At 40.1% G+C, this 19492-nt stretch overlaps 3 protein-coding genes across 3 annotated transcripts; 2 read left to right on the top strand and 1 right to left on the bottom strand.

Annotated features, from left to right (window-relative positions):
- Positions 1-233: 233 nt before the first annotated feature.
- ushbp1 (Usher syndrome 1C binding protein 1) lies at positions 234-8426 on the bottom strand. Its single transcript, XM_026346418.1, has 14 exons — positions 8272-8426; positions 7372-7580; positions 7070-7200; positions 5941-6104; positions 5615-5803; positions 5267-5514; positions 4988-5128; positions 4702-4790; positions 4464-4599; positions 3999-4236; positions 3601-3759; positions 2882-2979; positions 1832-1936; positions 234-1722 (listed from the first exon to the last, which is right to left on the bottom strand). Exons 1-14 carry the CDS (start codon positions 8275-8277, stop codon positions 1557-1559), a joined length of 2079 nt encoding a protein of 692 aa, XP_026202203.1. The 5' UTR covers positions 8278-8426; the 3' UTR covers positions 234-1556.
- An 840-nt stretch (positions 8427-9266) lies between these two features.
- Positions 9267-12997, top strand: babam1 (BRISC and BRCA1 A complex member 1). The gene is made up of 9 exons (XM_026345195.1): positions 9267-9396; positions 9905-10350; positions 10449-10507; positions 10596-10716; positions 10847-10925; positions 11030-11054; positions 11151-11280; positions 11419-11505; positions 11739-12997. The coding sequence occupies exons 2-9, from the start codon at positions 9919-9921 to the stop codon at positions 11937-11939; spliced, it is 1134 nt and encodes a 377-aa protein (XP_026200980.1). The 5' UTR covers positions 9267-9396; positions 9905-9918; the 3' UTR covers positions 11940-12997.
- Positions 12998-14401: 1404 nt separating this feature from the next.
- On the top strand, positions 14402-19393 carry plvapb (plasmalemma vesicle associated protein b). Its single transcript, XM_026345194.1, has 9 exons — positions 14402-14888; positions 15167-15343; positions 15632-15698; positions 15990-16191; positions 16279-16498; positions 17539-17688; positions 17807-17935; positions 18385-18455; positions 19029-19393. The coding sequence occupies exons 1-9, from the start codon at positions 14685-14687 to the stop codon at positions 19030-19032; spliced, it is 1224 nt and encodes a 407-aa protein (XP_026200979.1). The 5' UTR covers positions 14402-14684; the 3' UTR covers positions 19033-19393.
- The last annotated feature ends 99 nt before the right edge of the window (positions 19394-19492 follow it).

Genomic DNA, 19492 nt, shown 5'->3' with positions numbered 1-19492 from the left:
ATGTTATAATTTTACTTTATATAACCACGATGCTAGTGTGGGTTGAGATATCTGTCTCTGAGATTAATTTATCCTCCCTAATAAAAATAGTGTGAATTTGCCATTTTAAAGTATATTTCTATTTACGCAAATCCTACGAAATAAACAGTGAATTGATTCCTATTTTAGAGGCTAGAGGAACAATCTGTGGGGTCTTGAGATGACAAACAAGACTGGAAATGAGACAGTAAACATTTTATGATGTACACGAATGACTTCCTTTATATTATGCCTTTTCAAATTAAAGAAATATGAGCTGAGTGCAACTTAAACCCATGTGGGTTCACAAGAAGACAAGTGGCTTTGCAGCCATATATTTATACAGTGCATATACACATCTGTTTTCTAAGTAGTACATATAACTCACTGTCCTTATTCAGCGTGTTTCATCAGTTTCTTCTTATTGCTGACAAGCAAGGTTTCTCTGGGCGTCTGTCCTTACTTAGGAAAACCCCCACATAATGTCCTTTTATGGTTATATTACATGGTCTAAAAAGGGCTTAATTTAGGGTAACTAGAGAACATAAGTATGGTTTACCTCCCGGTCACCACAGAGCCTCAAGCATATTTGCTGGGTGGTTAATTGCTCTTTAAATACATTATGATTCCTTTACCCTGTCTGTGGCGTCCATGGCCATTCGTTCCTTCAGAAACACGTCAAAGATATCTTGTTCTATTTTTTAAGAATGTAATGTACTAAGCAGCTGGGTGTTGTAGTTTCTATCACTGAGAAGGAACGTGTCATCCAGTTAATTGTGTTGAAGGCAGAAAAATAAGGCGCAGATATCTTATAATCTAAACAATGTACATGGCTTACCACTAGTGATAAGGGAAAATAAACATATGTACCTAGTGTATGATCTAGAAGTGAAAATAGCGAAGGGCAGTGAGAAGTCAAAGCGAGTCGAGAAAGTCCAAAGAAGACAAATAGGCTGACTGTACATTTTGTGTCCACATCAGCCATTGTCCCGGGCCCCATCCCCCTTCTGGGAGCATTATCACGCCAGCATGACTATTTGACTTTATAGAGTCGGCTTGTATGGGAAAAAGCATGTGTGCGTTCCCAAGGGCCAGATCCAACATCCTTGTAGGTTCAGTCCTTCAGTCAGCTTTACACATTCATGACTGCTTGACAGCTGTTTCTCTGAAATAAGGAATGTGTTTTGTGATGTTTGAATCCTGTCAGACAAGTTCAACTTTGGAATCCTGTACAAAAGCAGAAATTACTACACCTATGTGCCCTATGAACATACTCGATGTTCACCTTCTGAGAGTCAGTGAATGCCTGCATAGAAATCTGTAAATGTCATGGAGTTCATTGATAAATAGATGGATGAATAGATACATACATTCTTTACATGAATGGAAAGTAAAATGATGTTGTATTAATAAAGCAAATTATACAATGGCGTAAATGCGAGAACTTTAAAGACTATATACATTTTTTCTTTAGCATAAGAACATGGGCATTCTGATAACATTTGAATATGAGGGTGGCTCGTTGTTCGACTGAAGCATCACAGAACAGTCTCTTCTCGTTTCCACTCCAGGTCTTCCCCTGCTGTTTTTGGTGCTCCACTCTGGTTGTGGTGACTCTCCATCATGGCCGCCACTTTCTGCTCCAGCCTCAACACCTGCTCTCGGTACTTCCGCCGTATCTGCCTGTATGAACTCAAGGCTTTACTGGAATAGAAGAGAACCACAAGATCACAATTATGTGGAAGCACACTGGCTTATAGCTTCTGTTTGGAAGTGCAGAAAGATGGTAATGCACAATTCTTGTCATATTCACCTGTGAGCTTGTGTGAGCCTCGCAATCTGCTCTCCACTGTCTCTTCTGTGGGAGGCGCTGTCTGAGTCATGGACTAAAGCGAGTCTCTTTTTCAGGGCTTGTTCCCTGAAAATATAAAAATAGCATGATCAGATGAAACATAAGGGAGAACATAATATGAAGTAAACATGTTTCCTCACAAACATATGAATCTATGTGAGGACTGTCACATGTCAGAGTCTTAACAGCGTGTGGTTGACTTGTGAATGTGATGCAGACGGATGCAGCAGTGCGCTATGTAGGAGTATTCACTACTCAAGGTCAGAAGAAAACATGGATTTTATTTGAAGCACCTGGTGGAAATAAAGAACTAGAAGCGCTTTATGTCTAAAGACTGCAATTGTGATAGTGTTCCTAGGCAACAGAAAAAAATAACATGCACCAGATGTCTGAAAGATTTATTTTCTACAAGGCCACATTTATGAGGCACCTTTTTAAATCTGTGAATACTCAGTATTCAGCCGGTGAAAGGTAACATCACATTCATCAGAAGGTTGTTACAATTAATATACGTATCACCCATTTTGAAGTAATACTCTTTAGAATTGTCAAGAGGTTACATGCTTTTATATTCTGTATTTTTCCATTAAAAGATGCTTTTAATGAAACTATTTCACAGCCTAAAGATATTATTGCATTTGTGTATGGCCCAATGAGAATCAGCCTCCCATCTGCCTGTCCCATGTTTTAAAGATTGAATAATATGCACACTAGCTCAATACACTGCATACACTAATTGTTACTTGTATACTTTATAAATTAGTATACGAAAATCCAGATACTTAACCAGGAAATGAAACAATATGTTGATGAAACCTTGACTTTAGGATGTCATCACCACTTAAACTTCACAAAGAGAAGGCAAAGTGCGTCACAACCACCCACAACACTCATAGAAACACTGAGTGTAGTACAGTTGTCCATGCTGTCTGATTTAAACAAACACAACAGGTGAAAAACCTGCCTTAAATTAGCGCGCTGTGTGGATTTGAATCAAACCAAATGTCTCACCTTTGCAGGATGGCCTGCAGCTCTTTCAGAAGGGGCCGTGTTCGAGGACCAGCAATGTCCCCATCACTGCACAGTCTCGCTGTGGTCTCACAGAGCCTCTGAAACATCACATTCGATCAGAGGTAATGCTTAAAAAAGTCCATTCCTTTCATTTAGTTTCTGATTAAATAACAATGTACACGATGTTATGTGAAGCCACCTTTTTAGTGTGATCACTGAAGCCTCCTCACAATATGTTTGTGAGTTAGGAGCAGTTTAACTGAACAGCAGTTTTCACTCACAACAGAAATATGTTTTTCTTTTTCTGACTTATTGACTGTCTCGTTATTCAACTTGGAAACTTTATGGTTTGAGGCACAAAAGTCTTCTGCAGCCTTTGCTCCTTATTCTCTGTGAGTATAGTAACAGGAAGAAAACTCAACCTGAAGCAACTGTTCAGCTTTTTGTCATTTGATGAAGACTGAGGTGTGCGTGGTGGTGTGAATCTGTGCTGCGGTGACAGGACAGCCCAGCACAAGACCTTGTGGAACCAAATTATCCTTCGTGGCCTGGAGGGATTCTGCTTTGGTAGACGTGTGATTTCCCATGTGGGACACCCAGATTTGAATCGGGTCTGTCACAGTAGACCAACGTCCTGCTCCCTCTTGCTCATTTCACCTTGACTTTGTATTATTTGAAAATAAAAAAAAATTAAAGTCTCCGTGAAGAGTCTGTCCTACCTGTTGTTCAGTTTTATGGTGCTCCAGCTCCTCCGGAAGACTTTCTGGGACAAAGATTCCAGCTGCTTCTTGCGCCTTCTGTGCCATTAAACTCCATTCGAGACACCTCAGCTCTTTCTCTTTGAGGCGAATTAGAGCTCGAAGATCTGACATCTCCTCCTGAATCATAACAGGTAAACCATAAACCATAGTGCACAGCAGAAGCAGAAGTTAAATGCAGATACAGTGTGGGAAATGTTAATGGGAATTGTTACTATTTTAAATGTTCTTTGTGTTATTAATAAAAACCAGTAGATTAGACTTTTTCTCTTTAAGATAACTTAAATCTATAATTAGGCATCACTTAATTTGTGCCTCAAACGTGCACACAGACCTCAGATATTCACGGCAGCTCCTACCCTGACAGAGATGAGTTCATAGAAGACAGAAGACTTCTCTTTCTTGCCCTCAGGGGGTTTGGTGTTATCTTTTGTCGTGTGTCCCCCTCTTGATTCAGCCAGGTGAACGGTTTCAGGGCCCATTTTGCTCTCAACTCTTGTTGACCTTGGCATAGGTAGACAAATAGCTGCCCGGTCCCTCTTCAGGCACTCAATTCGCTGACGGAGAACAGTTTCTCGATCCACCAGTTCATGTGTCCTGTGGGGTTACAGGTAGCAAGTGATTAAAAAAAAGATGATATTTGAATTTAAACATTCTTTGTGATTTCCACTGAGACATATTGAGTCATTCCTCATAGTCTTTGAAACATTTAGCCAACATGTTTTGTCTATTTCTATTTGCAGTCAGTCTGACCTGTAGTTATCAATGACTCATATGTCCTCTGAGAACCATTTCTCTTACAAAGTTTACTTTAAAAACGTCACCTCTGCCCTGTGTGACTCTGTGTTTCTGTCTCCTCTGTGACCCCTGCTGTTGAGAAGGAGGTGGATAACTCTTCAGTTCCCATTTTCCTGAGCTGAAATGACGGACTGTCGGGCTCTTGTCTGTCACCCACTGCCTCTGATGAGAGGAAAAACATGTGAGGCCAACTGCGTGTTTGACATGTATACTTACTGTATATGTACAAGTATGTGTGTGCTGTTAAAAGTGGCATTCAGACACCTGCCGGGTCTCTCTGCAGAGGAATGCTTTGCTGCTTCTTGGCCTCATAAAGTGACAGTAGCTCACTGTAGGCCTCTTCGCACTCCTCACTGTCAATCACAACCACAAAGACCATTTACAACCTCACAAGACATGAAGAGGATAAATGAATCCTGTTATATTGCTGACCTATGCACATTCACTATTTTGACACATGTCAAAAAATATTACAACACTGACAAAAAATATGTTTATGTGTGCAGACAAGTCTTTGTACTAGTGTGTCAGGTGTGTTTTACGTATGTACCAGTAGCGGAGAGCCATCTGCAGGGCAGAGCAGTCGGACTCAAGTCTGTTCAGTGTAATACTGATCTGCTCCGACTCTCCCTTCTTTCGCTCCAGAGCTGCAGTGAGACGTTCATTCCTGGCCTTCAGCCTCTCGATGTACCTGAGACAACAGCAGTGTAAAGGTGTTACAAACAAATGGGAAGGCGTCCTTGCTAAAAGAAACTTTGACTAAGCGGTATCTTCACGTATCAAGCAGGAATATTTTCTAACAATAAGGTTAGGTGCCTCTCGGACTCACCTATTCAGTCGTTCTGTTTCTGACTCCAGGCCGATGGGGCTGGGACAAGGACTGCCTGAGTAAACAGAGCCCAGTGGAGAGCTGTCTCCAGCAGAACACAAGGGTGTTACAGTTCGGGCTCTTCTTCTATGGAGTAAAGGAGAACCAGGGTAGGGAGGAGAGGCCCAGTCTGAATTGAGACTCCCAGGAGTGGACCGGTAGGATGGAGAATGACTGCCTGACCTCCAGGACTTGTGGAGACCCACCAGCTGAAAGACATGAGAAGGAGTGCTATAGTTATAGTAATCAAGGATTAGATATTTATTTATATTACCCGTTATTGTACCCCTGTCACAAAATCACTTCTACCTTGTTTTTCTCCTCTTCCACCAGACTGATGGTGCTCTGTGCTCTCTCCAGCTCCTCTTGGTGACTCTGCAAGGTGCTCTTGAGAGCAGAGTCTCGCTTGTCCACATCTAGCATCTCCTCCTGGTACTGATCCTTTGGCAGCCCAGACGGGCAAGTAATCCCAAACTCTCTCTCCATCTCCTCCAATATCTGCAACACCATGCCTTTTCTTAAATTAACATATCAGAACTTTACAGAGAAGGTTTTAGGTCTTTGTTGGGATTTACTGTGTGGTTACAGAAATTCAAGGTGAATATTGACACATGGTGATTTTTCCTTCCTAATACCTGAGCAGCTTTGACCCAGCTCTCCTGAGCTGCTTTCAGATGCTCTTTGTGCTTGTCTTGATCAGTGGCTCTGATAGGGTAAGCCCACGTCCTTCTACAGCTGATGGAGTCCTCCACTGATGATAAAACCCTCTGCAGTTTTGTCCAGACAACACCACTGCCCCCTGGAGGATGTACATATATAATCAGTCAGATCGAATGAGGTGAGTGGTACTTTTATACACTGCCCTTGCAAAAAACAAAGTCACCACCTGGATTTAAATTTAAATAATAAAAAATTATTGGCGAATTATTATGAGTCAAGCACAGAAAACATTGAAGGAGATTGATGAAACTACTAAAACTGGGTTAAGATTTACCCTGTTCCAGAGTGATGGGTGCATCAGGGTAAGAAGAGATGTAGGTGAAGTGATGCACCCTTCATGCCTAGTGTCTACTGTACAAGCCTGTGGGGGCAGTGCAATGAATATACCTGAATATACTGAATGACCATGTTATTCCATCAATTTATTTTTTCGTCCCTGATGGCACAGGCATATTCCAAGATAATAATGTCAGGATTCATCAGGCTCAAATTGTGAAAGTGGTTCATGGACCATGACACATCATTTACACACATGGATTGACCACCACAGAGTCCAGTCTTTAGCCCCATTGAGAATCTTTGAGATTTGATGGAGGACTTTGCGCAGCGGTCCGACTCTCCCATCATCAATACAAGATCTTGGCAAAAAAATGAATGCAACTCTGGATAGGTTGTAAATGTTGTGACATTGCAGAAGCTTAATGAAACGATGCCATGGCGAATGTGAGAAGAAAGAAATATTAGAAGACTTTTTTTTTGGACAGGAAGTGTATTTCACTAGACAACAGCCCCTGTCTAATGAAAAATGCACTGCATATGGAGATAAATATGTTTCTTCCAATGTTTTTAGCTTGTATGGCTGTATTTTTCTCAGGTTAGCTCACTATCTTTTACAGACTTGTATTAAAAATACATCAGTGGGACACAAAACTTTGTTTCTTGTCTGCCCTGGTGGCAAGAAATGTCACTAACATACACTACATGTGCACAGCATCACAAAACTGATGGGATCTACTGAAAAAATTATATAATACTGTCACCAACCTTGGTCAGCGAGAGGAGGTTTAGCAGCTGCAGAAATGTGTCTCTCTGGGCTTTTTCTGACCAGCCTATGTGACAGAAGATCAGGAACCAGAGGCCTGGTTGGTCCTGGTTGTCTCAAGTCATCAGATTCACTGCAAAAAAGAGTTTCAAACATTTCTGCTAGTAAACTCTGTCCCTCTAAGTTTATTTTGATGAATAAACAATATTATAATATTATTATATGGATGTTGTTAGTGTCAAATTCAAACATGCTGTTGCTCTAAATTCACACATCTTATCACACTTATTATGACTAATGTTACCTCGGAGCCTTCAGCGACCCCATCTTCTTGTTTAGTTCAGCGATGATGGTGAGCAGTGTGCCCACTTCAGCCTCACACTGAGCCAGCTCTGCTGGTGAAGGCTCGAGGTTTGCTGTAGGATCAGAGCCATCAGGGTCGAAATGATCAATCCCCTCCCTGTCACAGCCTGACCCAGGATCCAGGCTGTCACGTCTCACTAGATTGGAATCCTACAGCAATATGAGGATGTGTTTGGTGTATTAGGATTCTCAGCTAATGACACACATTGTGCTCATGTAGGTGCACTACACAGCATCGTGTTAAATCCATCAGGATGTATCCATTAAAAATGTGTTTATGTTATTGAACCAGACATTGTTGCTGCACTGTTTAGCAGCTATTGTTTTGAGTAGCGGAAAAGGAGGAAACTAAAACATCCTGAGATCCAACTTCCTGCCTCCAAAATACTTGTGGCCCAAACCATCTTTCATTTAACACAAAGAATTTTAGCTAAATGAAAACATGAAACATGAAATTAGAAACTAAATGTATTGTCTATTTTTTATTTTTTTATTCCACACAATCCATATTTTAATCATGTGAATTTTAACTTAAAGTAAAATATATTGTGCAAGACATAGTTGGCATCATACTACATACTTCAAATTCCTTATCCCTATCATCCCACTACTCCCAGTAAAAGGTTACAGGGTGGTTATGGAAAGGATGTGCAAACTTTATACACTTTATACAGCAATATCACTCAAAATAATAATCATATACTCTGCTACTGCTGCTAGAAGTCATGATTACAAAGTGCTATAATTCTTTAAACAGCCGTCATTATAAAGTCTCAGAGGCTCAGTCAGGCTTTTTTCAAAGGACATAAAGCAAACACTGAAATACTCCATCATAACTTACCTCCATACTTCTTTACTGTGGAAAAGTTTTCTTCACTCTCACAGTTTAATGTTATAATAATTTCCAATAGTCAGTCAGTGCAACAGTCTTCTCCCTGAACGTCTGCCTGTAGTTTTCAGGGTGATGAATGAAGTAAGTGGAAAACACTCACTGAAAGTCATCTCCACCCATTCCCCGTCACTTTGTGTCCTTTCCTGTTTTGTCCACAGCCACTTTTCATGGCTCTCTGGGTAAATTCTGACCAGTGATGTGAACTCTGGATGCCCAGAGCTGCTTTTACACAAAAATGACACAGAACCCTGCATGAATTGGCAGTCATTTTAGACCAGGACAACTGACAACACTCAGGTTTTCACACATATCTGCCTCATGTACACTAAAAATAGGGTTGGACTAGTCTAGTTCTTACTTTACCCATGCTTAAAGGCTGAAGCAGGTCTGGTGCTGGCTGCTTTATATTATGTATAGTTGGCTACATATAGTCCCTACTTTTTAGTGTTATACTACACAGCCCGTTAAAAACAAAAAGTCACCACTTGGATTTAACTAAACAAAAAGCTAAGAGCCTCCCATCGGATAATTACTGCATGGATGATTATCCATGCAGTAATTATCAATTATGTAACCCTCACTGATACAGTGAGGGTTACATAATTCATTTCTTAAACAACCATGTCTGAAGACACATCCTGTGGTCGTGGAAAAGATGTTAATCTTTTTTTTTTATTATTGGCTGTGTGTGACTTTTATTTTGGACAGGCAGCGTATATTTCTTTATTCTGCCTCTGTACACTGATAGCAAAAATAGTAATTAGTGTGAGGATGTGTTCATTAATAAGTTCTTCATATTCTTTATAATAATCATCCTGTCGCTGCCTCTACTACTTAAATTACTGCTAAAACTACGTTAGTAGTGGTAAAAGTAAAACATGAAGAGGAGACAGGTTATCTAACCACATGAACTCCATTACCCATAATGCCACGAGTGAACAGTTCCTGATTTAATCATTTCCGGTCAGGAAGTTGTCCGTTCAAAACAAATGTTAGCTCGTAGTTAAAGTATTCTGCAACTTTCAATGAGCTTGTCGTTATTGAATTCCTAGAAGTGTCGTGTTTATTATTCACGTAAGTTTGTTTTTTTCATTTAAACGAAAAACACTACATATTATCTGCTTAAACGTACTTTCTGTGTAAAGCTAACTAATGCTAACAGCTACGACTGTTACTGCGCTGTCACCAGACGTCCAATTTCTCTTCGAGCTTTTTCTGTACAAAACGTTTTTTAGCCCCTTTAAATAGCTGTCAAGCTTTAGAAAGCACACAAAGCACACATAGAAACAAAAATGCGTTCTGTAAATTTTTAAATAACTTAAATGCAAACCACGGTGCTTTACAGGGGATATAGAAATTAGGAACAAGACAAACCAAATGAGGGAAGTTAAATGTAAAACAATGAGACTACTGCACACAGAAGAACCCCCCAAACAGTTCTCCTTTATAATATGTCAGCTGACCCTGACCTTATCCTAACCCTAACCTGTCTACTCCCATTTTTTGGGGGATTTATTTTCTACCCATTTTGCATGGCTAAACTATCCACTCATCCAAATTCAACTCATCACCTGTGCCTTAGTAACCTCTGTGTCAATGGAGACGCCTGAGCCTGGCCCAGCTGATGGAGAGGAGCGCTTGGTGGAGCTGCGACCTCGGACGCGCTCCAACCCTGAAGGTGCTGAGGACCGTCGCAGCAGCACGGGCAGCCTAGGAGGCAACAGTAACCCAAACATATCTCAGCCTGCTGTGGGCAGCCGTGTCGAGGGGGAAGGCGAGGCTTCGACTAGCGACAGTCCTCCAAGTTCTACCACTACGACCGTCTCAACAGCTGCAGCTCAGACTGCAGCTCCTGCTGCAGGGGCAGCAGCGGCTGCAGCCAGTGCTGCAGTCCCTCTATCCACAGCAGCTGTTGCTGCCAAGGAGAGGCCCAAACCCACACAGCAACAGCCCACATTGACAGCCTCTGTCCCTTCACCACCAGAGTACCAGCTCCGAGTCCCCAGGGTCAACTGTCCAGAGAAAGTGGTATGGTTACTTTACAGTTCTGATTTATAAAGTCGTGAAGTTAAATCCCATTTTCATCATAAGATGTATTTTAACTGTTGTTGTATTTCTCATGACAGATTATCTGCTTAGATCTATCTGAAGAGATGTCTTTGCCAAAGTTAGAATCTTTTAATGGGTAAAGTACATTATAGTGAATCATAATTTCTCAGTACTGGTTTTTCATATGTGTTATCACTGCCTTATTTGACTCACTTTCCATTTAGGTCTAAAACTAATGCTCTAAACATATCTCAGAAGATGATTGAGATGTTTGTCAGAACCAAACACAAGATTGACAAACGTCACGAGTTTGCCCTGGTTGTAGTTAATGATGACGCCCTGTGGGTGAGTCCAGGACCATTTAACTTTCTCCAGGTGTTGCCTGTGGTGCTCACATGATGTGCATATGCAACACGTCTCCCATAATATCTGAATGCTACCTTCTGTTTCCTCTTCTTATGTGTATGTGTGTCAGCTGTCTGGCTTCACATCTGACCCCAGAGAGCTGTGCAGCTGCCTGTACGATCTGGAGACAAATGTGTGCGAGTCCTTCAGTATCCTTTCATTCTTCACCAATTCTTAAATAATTAAAATAAATTTCATGAAACGAAACAATATATAGTAGTTTTTAAGTTTAAGCCTTAACTGTCTTCTGTAGACCTGGAAGATCTTCTTAACGTAATGTAAGTGCAGCACAATCTCACTGCAAGTCTTTGGTCCTATAAAACCCATTGAAAACTACTAAAGGTGTTTCATCTCTTCTTCCTTTGTCTGCCTAGTCGCCAGAAGATCGAGCTACCGTTGATGGAGAATGTTCAGACTGTCCCACCTCCATATGTGGTGCGGACTGTGCTCATCTACAGTCGCCATGCAGGACAGCTACAGTTCAACCCTTCTGAAGCTGTTAGTGTAAGTACAATACTGCTGAGATGGCCCCTATATTTCAATGTCTTCTTTTAGCCTGCATTTGATTTGTCTTTTGTTTTGAGTAGCATACTTACTGTATATCAAAGTGAAAGTTTTACTTATTCTTGTGTCCTGCTACAGAAAATGCTACAGTCTCCATATTTTTTCTTTGATGTGGTCTACCTACACAACGGGGTGGAGGAGCAGGGAGATGAGACAAGCTGGAAAGTGAGTGAATTAGCTGATAATGTCGATAAAGGAGGATGAGTTTTTATTGTGTGTCAGGACTTGTGCTGACTGATGTTCTATGTTGCAGTGCAAAAAATCTTCAGTTGCACATCTAATGAGGGTGAAAAGTGTGAAGGAATGATGCAGAAACCCAGTTATATGTCACAGCTGATGGTCTTAATACTTGCATAGTTTGCTGCATTTTAACTGTGTGGCATGCTTTGTGTTTCTAGGAAAACTATACCTCCTTCTGCAACCTGGACTCAAAGGACATGTGCTATCGCTTTGAGGTTTCCCTGAGTGGACCTGCCATCGAGTTGCACAACTGCATGGCCAAACTTCTGGCTCACCCTTTGCAGAGACCTTTCCAGAGCCATGCTTCTTACAGCTTGCCTGAGGGGGAAGAACCTCAGGACATTGAGGCAACAGTCTAAAATGTGACTCAGTCATACATCCCCGCTTTTCTGTGAAATCCATACACTGTAGTTTATAGTAGAAAATGGGATGGTGTTCATTTCTGTTTCTGCTGTAGAGCAATAGAACCTAAACCAGGTTTAGTTCTAAAGAAGGAAGAGGGTTCAGGCAGGTTACTGTTAACTCAACCATCATTCTCCCTTATTATTTGGTTTATCTTTCAAATCTAGTGGGAAAGGGTAAGGCCAACCACGTTTTCCGTTGTTGGCCTTTGGAGACTTTGAAGTAATGAACTGTGATGACATACTGTATCACAAACGGCACAACTTCTGCAGTGTTGCCTTTTAGTTTAACTGGTAATTTCTACCGTTGTTGCCATGAATTTGATGTATTGTTTTTTTATAATGGGTTGTTTTCAATCATTTGTTCATTTGTCACTCTTGTATGATACCGAGACATCTTCTGGTGATGCTGATGATTTGACTTTGGAAAAGGCTCCTCATGCTGCCTGTCTAATTGTAATTTAAACACACTGGGCCTCATACAAGAACAAGTCATACAAACCGATTAGTTGACACTTGAGAGCATCGCGTCACCTGTTGTCGGCTGGATTTTTCTGAACTCTAATATATCACTGATTATTGTCTAGTTGGTGCTTTACATAGTAGTAGTCATGAAGTACTTTTACTTTACAGAAATGTTTTTATCTAATGTTGTCTAACCTGAACTATTTCTGTCACATTATTACTATTTCTGTCAGGACTGCTCTATAAGCATTTTCTAATCGTTTGGGATTATTTAACACGATGACTCAGTCTGTCAAATGCGTTGTGTTTTAGTTAGCTGATTTCTGACAACAGAAAGCCTAACAGACAACCCTATACTATGATTTTAAGGTTAAACAGATGATCAAACCTTTCTCATCAAATTGGTCTGAACTGAGGAGTTTACTACACGTTTGTGCAGCTAAGTGTTTTGTAAAGCTGATAAGAAAATGAAAAAGTTCTTGCATGAGGCCTGTTGCAAAAATGAGTTCTCTGTGTCTGTTCTGGATATAAAAAATACATATTTAATCATATTTTTATGTTCAAATGTGGATCTGTTTGTGCTATCTACTTTTTTTGTCAGGAGATGGCAGCAAATTCCCTGTTTGACCTAAAACCAGTGGCCTCTCCTGGTTTTATATGTACGGTGGCATCATATTTAATACTGTATTCTGTGGCTGTTTTCAACAAATTCCTCTGCTCTAGTCTCTGTTAAAGAGATTTCTAAACTTTTAGGCTTAAATCTTCACACATCACATTTCTGAATCTACAGACCTACATGACAGAATGATAAAGGAGTTATTGCCCCTATTGTTGAAAACCTTATCTCTTATCCACTTATATAACTGATATTACTTCAGTATCAGATATATACTTTCCTGTCACCCTAAAGGTGTCTGGTGTTAAGAGGTGTTTTTATCTCAGTCTTCAACCATTAGGTTTCCTGTTTTTGTTCACAAGTTGGGCCGACGTTTGTCCCCACTCCTGATGGTCACTGATTTTCTGTCAGTCTATTATACCTTCATAAATTAGCTTTTTTTTCCGGTGAGGACAGGTTGTCAGGGAGACAATAGGGAGCAGGAAAACGCTGGGCTCAGTGGACCTTTCCCCTTTTCACACCCTTCCCCAAAAAAGCTGACGGTTCCTCGCGTCATTGCTGCAGATAACACCGCCGGGGGGGATCCAGTGTTATTCTCATCCCTGAAGAATGGCAGGTCCCTATTGTTTTCTTTCTTTCACTCCTCCACTGCCATGACTCCTTTCCGTGCTTGGTTGGAACAGGATATGGTGTATTTTTTGTGGTATTTTCAGCTTTTAACTCCTGAGATGGTTAGTATTGACCATCTTCACATTCTACAGAATTTAATTTACTTTGTATTGTATGTCAATATATGTCACTGATGCTTTTCTTTTCTGGCTTTTACTGTGCATCGCATGCAGACAATAGTAAAAAGTAAGTAAGTAAATTTACTCAAGCAGTAAGTACAGTTTTAAGAGGCTTGTACCTTAGAGCACTTTAACATTTGATGCTACCTCAGAGGTCACTACTATAAAATATACTGTGCTACAAGTATCTGACTACAGATTTCTGTATTTGAGCGTCTACTTTCCCCCCTAGCTTTATGACCAGGACCCAGTGACCAGTATTAAATAATGCAAAGTATGTTTTGCTGATAGTTCGACCGACTCCTTTCTGGACATACAATATTGATTTTTTTTATTAAGTGACAGCGAGTAAAAGGCTCTTAAATCTGTATTTAATCTTCCTGCCATAACAATCTCCTCTTGTTCCAAGTTGTAGGAACATTTTTGTTAATTTGGGCAGTGGTACAGCTGAAGGCTGTAACTGTGACAGAGGTCATTCAGAGAAGAGAGGGCTGGGCAGGACGGGGGCTGAGCCAGGATGGACTGGGAAGTGTGCCTCCAGCAGCATTTATAAACATGACCCTTTTACACGCCTAAGGGTCATTGTTTACGTCTGTTCATGAGATTTCTGTCTGTATGTTTCTGCTCATTGACAGTGTGGCAGAGTTGTAGAAGTCAGAGAAACCAACATCTCACCGGAGGCTCTCCCATTTCTCCCTGGCAGGGATCATCTTGAAGACTCGGCACCTGTTCTGCAGAGAAGACGGGAAACTTAGACGTGGATTTTTTTGCAAATTAATAATTCCTGTTTAGGTCTTCAAAAAATCATCTGCCACCATTTCACCTCCAGCAGTCATGTACAGCTCCAGCTACTCCCAGGCCAAGTATGGCCGGGAGGCAAGGGAGCCCCCACACAAGGCCAAAGGAAAGAGCTGCGGCTACTACATGAGGATAGTTTTCTTGTTTTCCTCTTTGATCCAGTCTCTGATCATTGTCAGCCTGATCCTCTTCCTCATCTACGGACAGCCAGAGAAGTCTGCGGTGGAGAAGAGGGTTGTGGTCAGTGATTTGTTCCTGCTCAGAAATTCTGTACAGATAAGAATATCTTGGCAAAGAAACTCACTTTAGTCTGTTAAAGAACCTCTTTTAATATTTGTGTCTGTTTTCATGTTCTATTCAAAAGTGTTTATAATTATACCTAATTCCAAGTGGAAATCCTTTTCATCAGAAGGGGTCTTGATCAAACTTTTGAAGAAGCCTCTGTCATCATATATGTTTAAAGTTGTAAAATCTAGTGATGCCGATTTTGCTGAGTGATCTTAATTGTTGTTGTGAAGGATCTGGAGCAGAGCTTCAACAGGTTGAGTGATATCAACATCCAGCTGAGGAAGGATAAAAGCGAGCTGGGGACTCAGCTGAGGGCTCGCACCGCTGAGAAAGCAGCTCTGGAGAAAGAGCTGGAGAAGCTAAAGGTTTATTGCAACAAAACAGAGCAAGACCTGAAATTGAAATTAGTAAGTGTGTGATTATCATGGCAAAGATCTCTTTAAGAAAAGTGCACATCAGGCTTTGACTAAGATTTATTGAGAAAAGTAATTTGTAAAGCTGTTAAGTATTTTTTAATGCTTCCTTATAATCTTTGAAAAATTCTCATGAAGACAAGAACAAATGAAGGATGTATAAATTACACAGTATGAGTATTTCCTATTAGACATTGTTGCAGTTTTTATGTGAGTCAGTAAAACGCGATGATCCACAAATGATTAATCATCTTGTATTGTTTCTTGTTTTTTCATTAACAGTCCAGCTGTGTCACAGCATCCGCGATGAGACGGTGCCCAAGTTTTCCAGTCCCGACCAATACTGGCAGTATGTATTCCAATGACATCTAATGTTTCTCATTTGCTTTAGGGCTCTACAACTCTACTGCTTAAACACTGTTGCATGTGTATAATATTATAATAATAATATAAACAGTAAACTAAAACTCTACATGGTTAACAATTAATGTGTTTATAGATTAATTATAAATCACTAATAAACTTTTTCTCCACTTAGCATGTCATTGATGTTTTAGTTGAGTTTTAGTGGTACCTGATTATTTAGAAAGAGAGAAAACTTTTGTTTTCCTATGATGATTTTTTTCCCTGAATTCTGCAGATGAACTAAAGACTTGTCAGAGCCTCGGCACTCAGCAGAGAGCTATGATAGCTCTGATCGAAGCAAACTTCACCCAGACAGTTCAGTATCTGAGCCAGGAGAGGGACAGCGCCCTCAAAGACAGAGACGTGCACCACCAGGATGCCATCACCCTGCGCAAGGAGAACATCATGGCAAAGGAGCAGCTCTCTAGCTACACCAGGTACAGTTTGTCTGTCCTGTTAGTGCAGTTAAAACCCTTAAAATGAAACCCTCAAGGTTTTGTCTGACTTTTTTTTTTTTTAACCAGGAAATGCAAAGACGACTTTGCCAATTCTTTGAGTGGGATCAAGGAGGTTACTAATGAATTCCTGACCCGAATCGGCAACCTGTTTCCTAACCAAATGACCTTCCACCTCACCTGTGAGAGCCAGAGGATTCAAATGGAAAACATAAAAAGCAGCTGCACCAACCTGTCCAGGGACGTGGAGAATAAGTTCCAGTTTTATTTAAACAATGTGGGAAACAAGGTGAGTGCATTCAGTTAAATGTGTAATATGTTGATTTGATGTAATTATTTCAAATGACAGAAGAAGAAACTAGAAATCTGTCCAGTGCTGTCCCCTTACTAACGTCAGTGAATGCTGGAGTAATTGACTTGGAATAACTGTATCGTAACTGTATTCGACCTGTATGTAATATTTATTTAATGCAAAGTCTTAATCAGAGACGTAAATAATAACTCAAGCTGTAAAATAAATGTAGTGGAGTAAAAGTGCAATATTTCTCCCTTAAATTTAGAGGAACAGGAGCGTAAGAATTACTCAGTGCCTCAAAATTGTACTTAAGCACAGTACTTGATTACCTTCCGTGCTCATATTGTTTTTCTTGCCAACACATCTTTAAAATTACATTAAAGCTGATGAAATATTTCAAATAACAAGCTGAAAGGGAAACCGGTTTCTCCGGAGAGGAAGTCTATCTTCTGCATCATTCGTGATAAATCTAACTAAAGAGGCACATGTTCTCTGAAATGACCTTTAGGGTCAAAGCGGAGGTGAAGCATGTGTCCCTACTGATAAAGCAACAAAAACACATCCTCAGAAAGTATGTTTTTACTCTTTAATGCATATTTGAGTTGGATACGAGACAAGAGGTTATGAATCATCATTTACTTTGCTGCTAGAATTATTATAATCCATTTATAATAATCCACTTATATTCCACTTAACCAAAACTTCTCTCAAACACACTAATTTAATTTCACTTTTAATTTCCTCTTTGTAAGATGTCAGGTAGTTGCAAACCTTTAAATAATAAAATTTATAAAATAAAATGAACAAAATACTAAATGACAACCGTGACCTTCTTTGTTCCTTATCTTCCACTGATTCCCAGACTTGGTGAAACTTTTATTGTTTCATCCGCTTCAAAGCCTGGACGGAAGTGCGATGTTGTAAAGACTATATTGCCAATAGAAATACAAACACAAACACTATCTGCAGACACATTACACATATTACTTTTTTTTGTTGTTTGTTTTTCCCAAACATTCTTCTTCTTCTTCTAGGTAGCAGAGATCCAGGCCCTCTCCAGTCGTCTCGAGGTGCAGAATTCAGACTTAACCTCCGACTTGAAGCAGTGCGAACGCAGTCGCAACGAAACGATCGCTGAAACCAACAGGCAGCTACAGTTCAAGCAAAAGACTCACGATGAGCAGGTAGGGGAAGTTTGTGCACATACGTATGTGACACAAATAGAGAGATCCATGAAGTGACATTGTAAAAATGCCTGTAGGATTTCCATCCATCTAAACAACACGTGTATATTTTATTTAGATGGAGAAGTTACTGTCTGAGAAAACCCGGCTGAGAAAGGAGAAGGAGCTGCAGGAAGAACGTTTGGCCCTGAAAGATAAAGAACTTCAGACCCTTCGAGGAACGTTACCTGCTCAGCCCAGTTTTAGGGTAAAATAAATACAAAACATTTACTTTGTGCAGACATGTGGAAGGACATTAGGAAAGGGAAGTGCTCACAAATGGTCGTCATTCACTAGTGACAGATACTGTAAAGCTCAGTTATCTCGTATTTTCTGTGCTGGTAAATGTCTCATGACTTTCTAAGCTTATACACAACAGTACCTTCCATCCCTGTAAGGAATTAAATTTCCTCCAGTGATTCTAAGAACATCAGTGCAGAGATGAGATTGTACATGTTGACTCAGCAGAAAAAAAGGAAGGATTGACAGCCCAGATAACAAAATAACAGAGGAAAAACATTTTCAAGGAGTCATAAGTTCACAAAACAGCCCCTTCCATACTCCTTGGCTATTGGTGTACTGCGTGTGTGTTCATGCAAAGTCAGGAAAAGCTTGGCATATGGTAAAAAATACTGAAATAAACTTTTTGTTTTACAGTCTATTGTTCCGAAAATTGGCAGCCCACCAGTTGCTTCCCAACACAGAGAAACTGAGATCAGCAAAACTCGGTAATTCTTTATATTTGGATTATGTTATGTGTTTTTGTTGACTGTAGAGAGCAGGAGAATATAACCATACGCTTTGAGATTATTCCAATCTTACTTTTAATAATATCATCATCATAATATCCCTAACATCTTATGTTCTGCGTCTACACCTTTGCTAGCAGCTTGGGTTAAACGCTACCGACAACTAACAGCACAAAACATCACTAGAAAAAATAAATCAAGCGATGACCAAAGTTATTACAGGTCTCCTGAGGAGAACATAACAATGTGTTTTAGATTTCATATCAGTCCTACAATTGTTGTTGAGATATTTTAGCTTGGAGCAAAGTGGTGGAGTGACCGACATTTTCATGCCAACAGCATGGCTATAAATAGTACTACACAGAGGACCCTCCAGCTCACTTCCTCAGTTTTGTTATTGTTTTATACCTTCCTCCTCCAAACCGTACTCCTCCTCCTCCTCCTCTGATTTTTTTTTCTGAACTTAAACTGCATCTACCTCAATTCATTTACAACCTTACATCATTGGTGTCACTGATATTAAATCAGAATTGTTAATGTTTTGTCTTTCAGGTGAGATGAAATGAACTCACCGAGTAATAACTGGAGGAACGAGCGGTGCGCCTCAGTCATCAACGTTTTACATTTTACAGACATTTCTGACAACATGTATATATTCCTGATACATCATACATTATAAAACAACCTGTAAATATTCTGACTCTATCCTAACAACATATTTACTTTTGTTGGTGTGTGCATGCTTTGTTGAGCTCATTAATTTGTATGTGTTTGAGTTTAGTTTGCTGTAAAAAGTCTTAGTGTCATAACTGTGAACTTAGGTAAATGTAGAAATTTCCATGACACTGGTGTAAATATTTCTTCTTGTGTGTCACATACTTTTTTATTACCATGGAATTAAAACTACAGTGAATGAACCCTTTGTCTTTTGTCTCTCCGCTATTAAAAAACAGACGGACGGGACTTTGGGAAGCAGTTGCTCACTTATTTGCTATAAACAGAACACCCTTAAAATA

The sequence above is a fragment of the Anabas testudineus genome, chromosome 4 (assembly GCF_900324465.2).
Source record: "Anabas testudineus chromosome 4, fAnaTes1.2, whole genome shotgun sequence".
NCBI lineage: Eukaryota > Metazoa > Chordata > Actinopteri > Anabantiformes > Anabantidae > Anabas > Anabas testudineus.
This window is presented reverse-complemented; position numbering and strand designations above follow the sequence as displayed.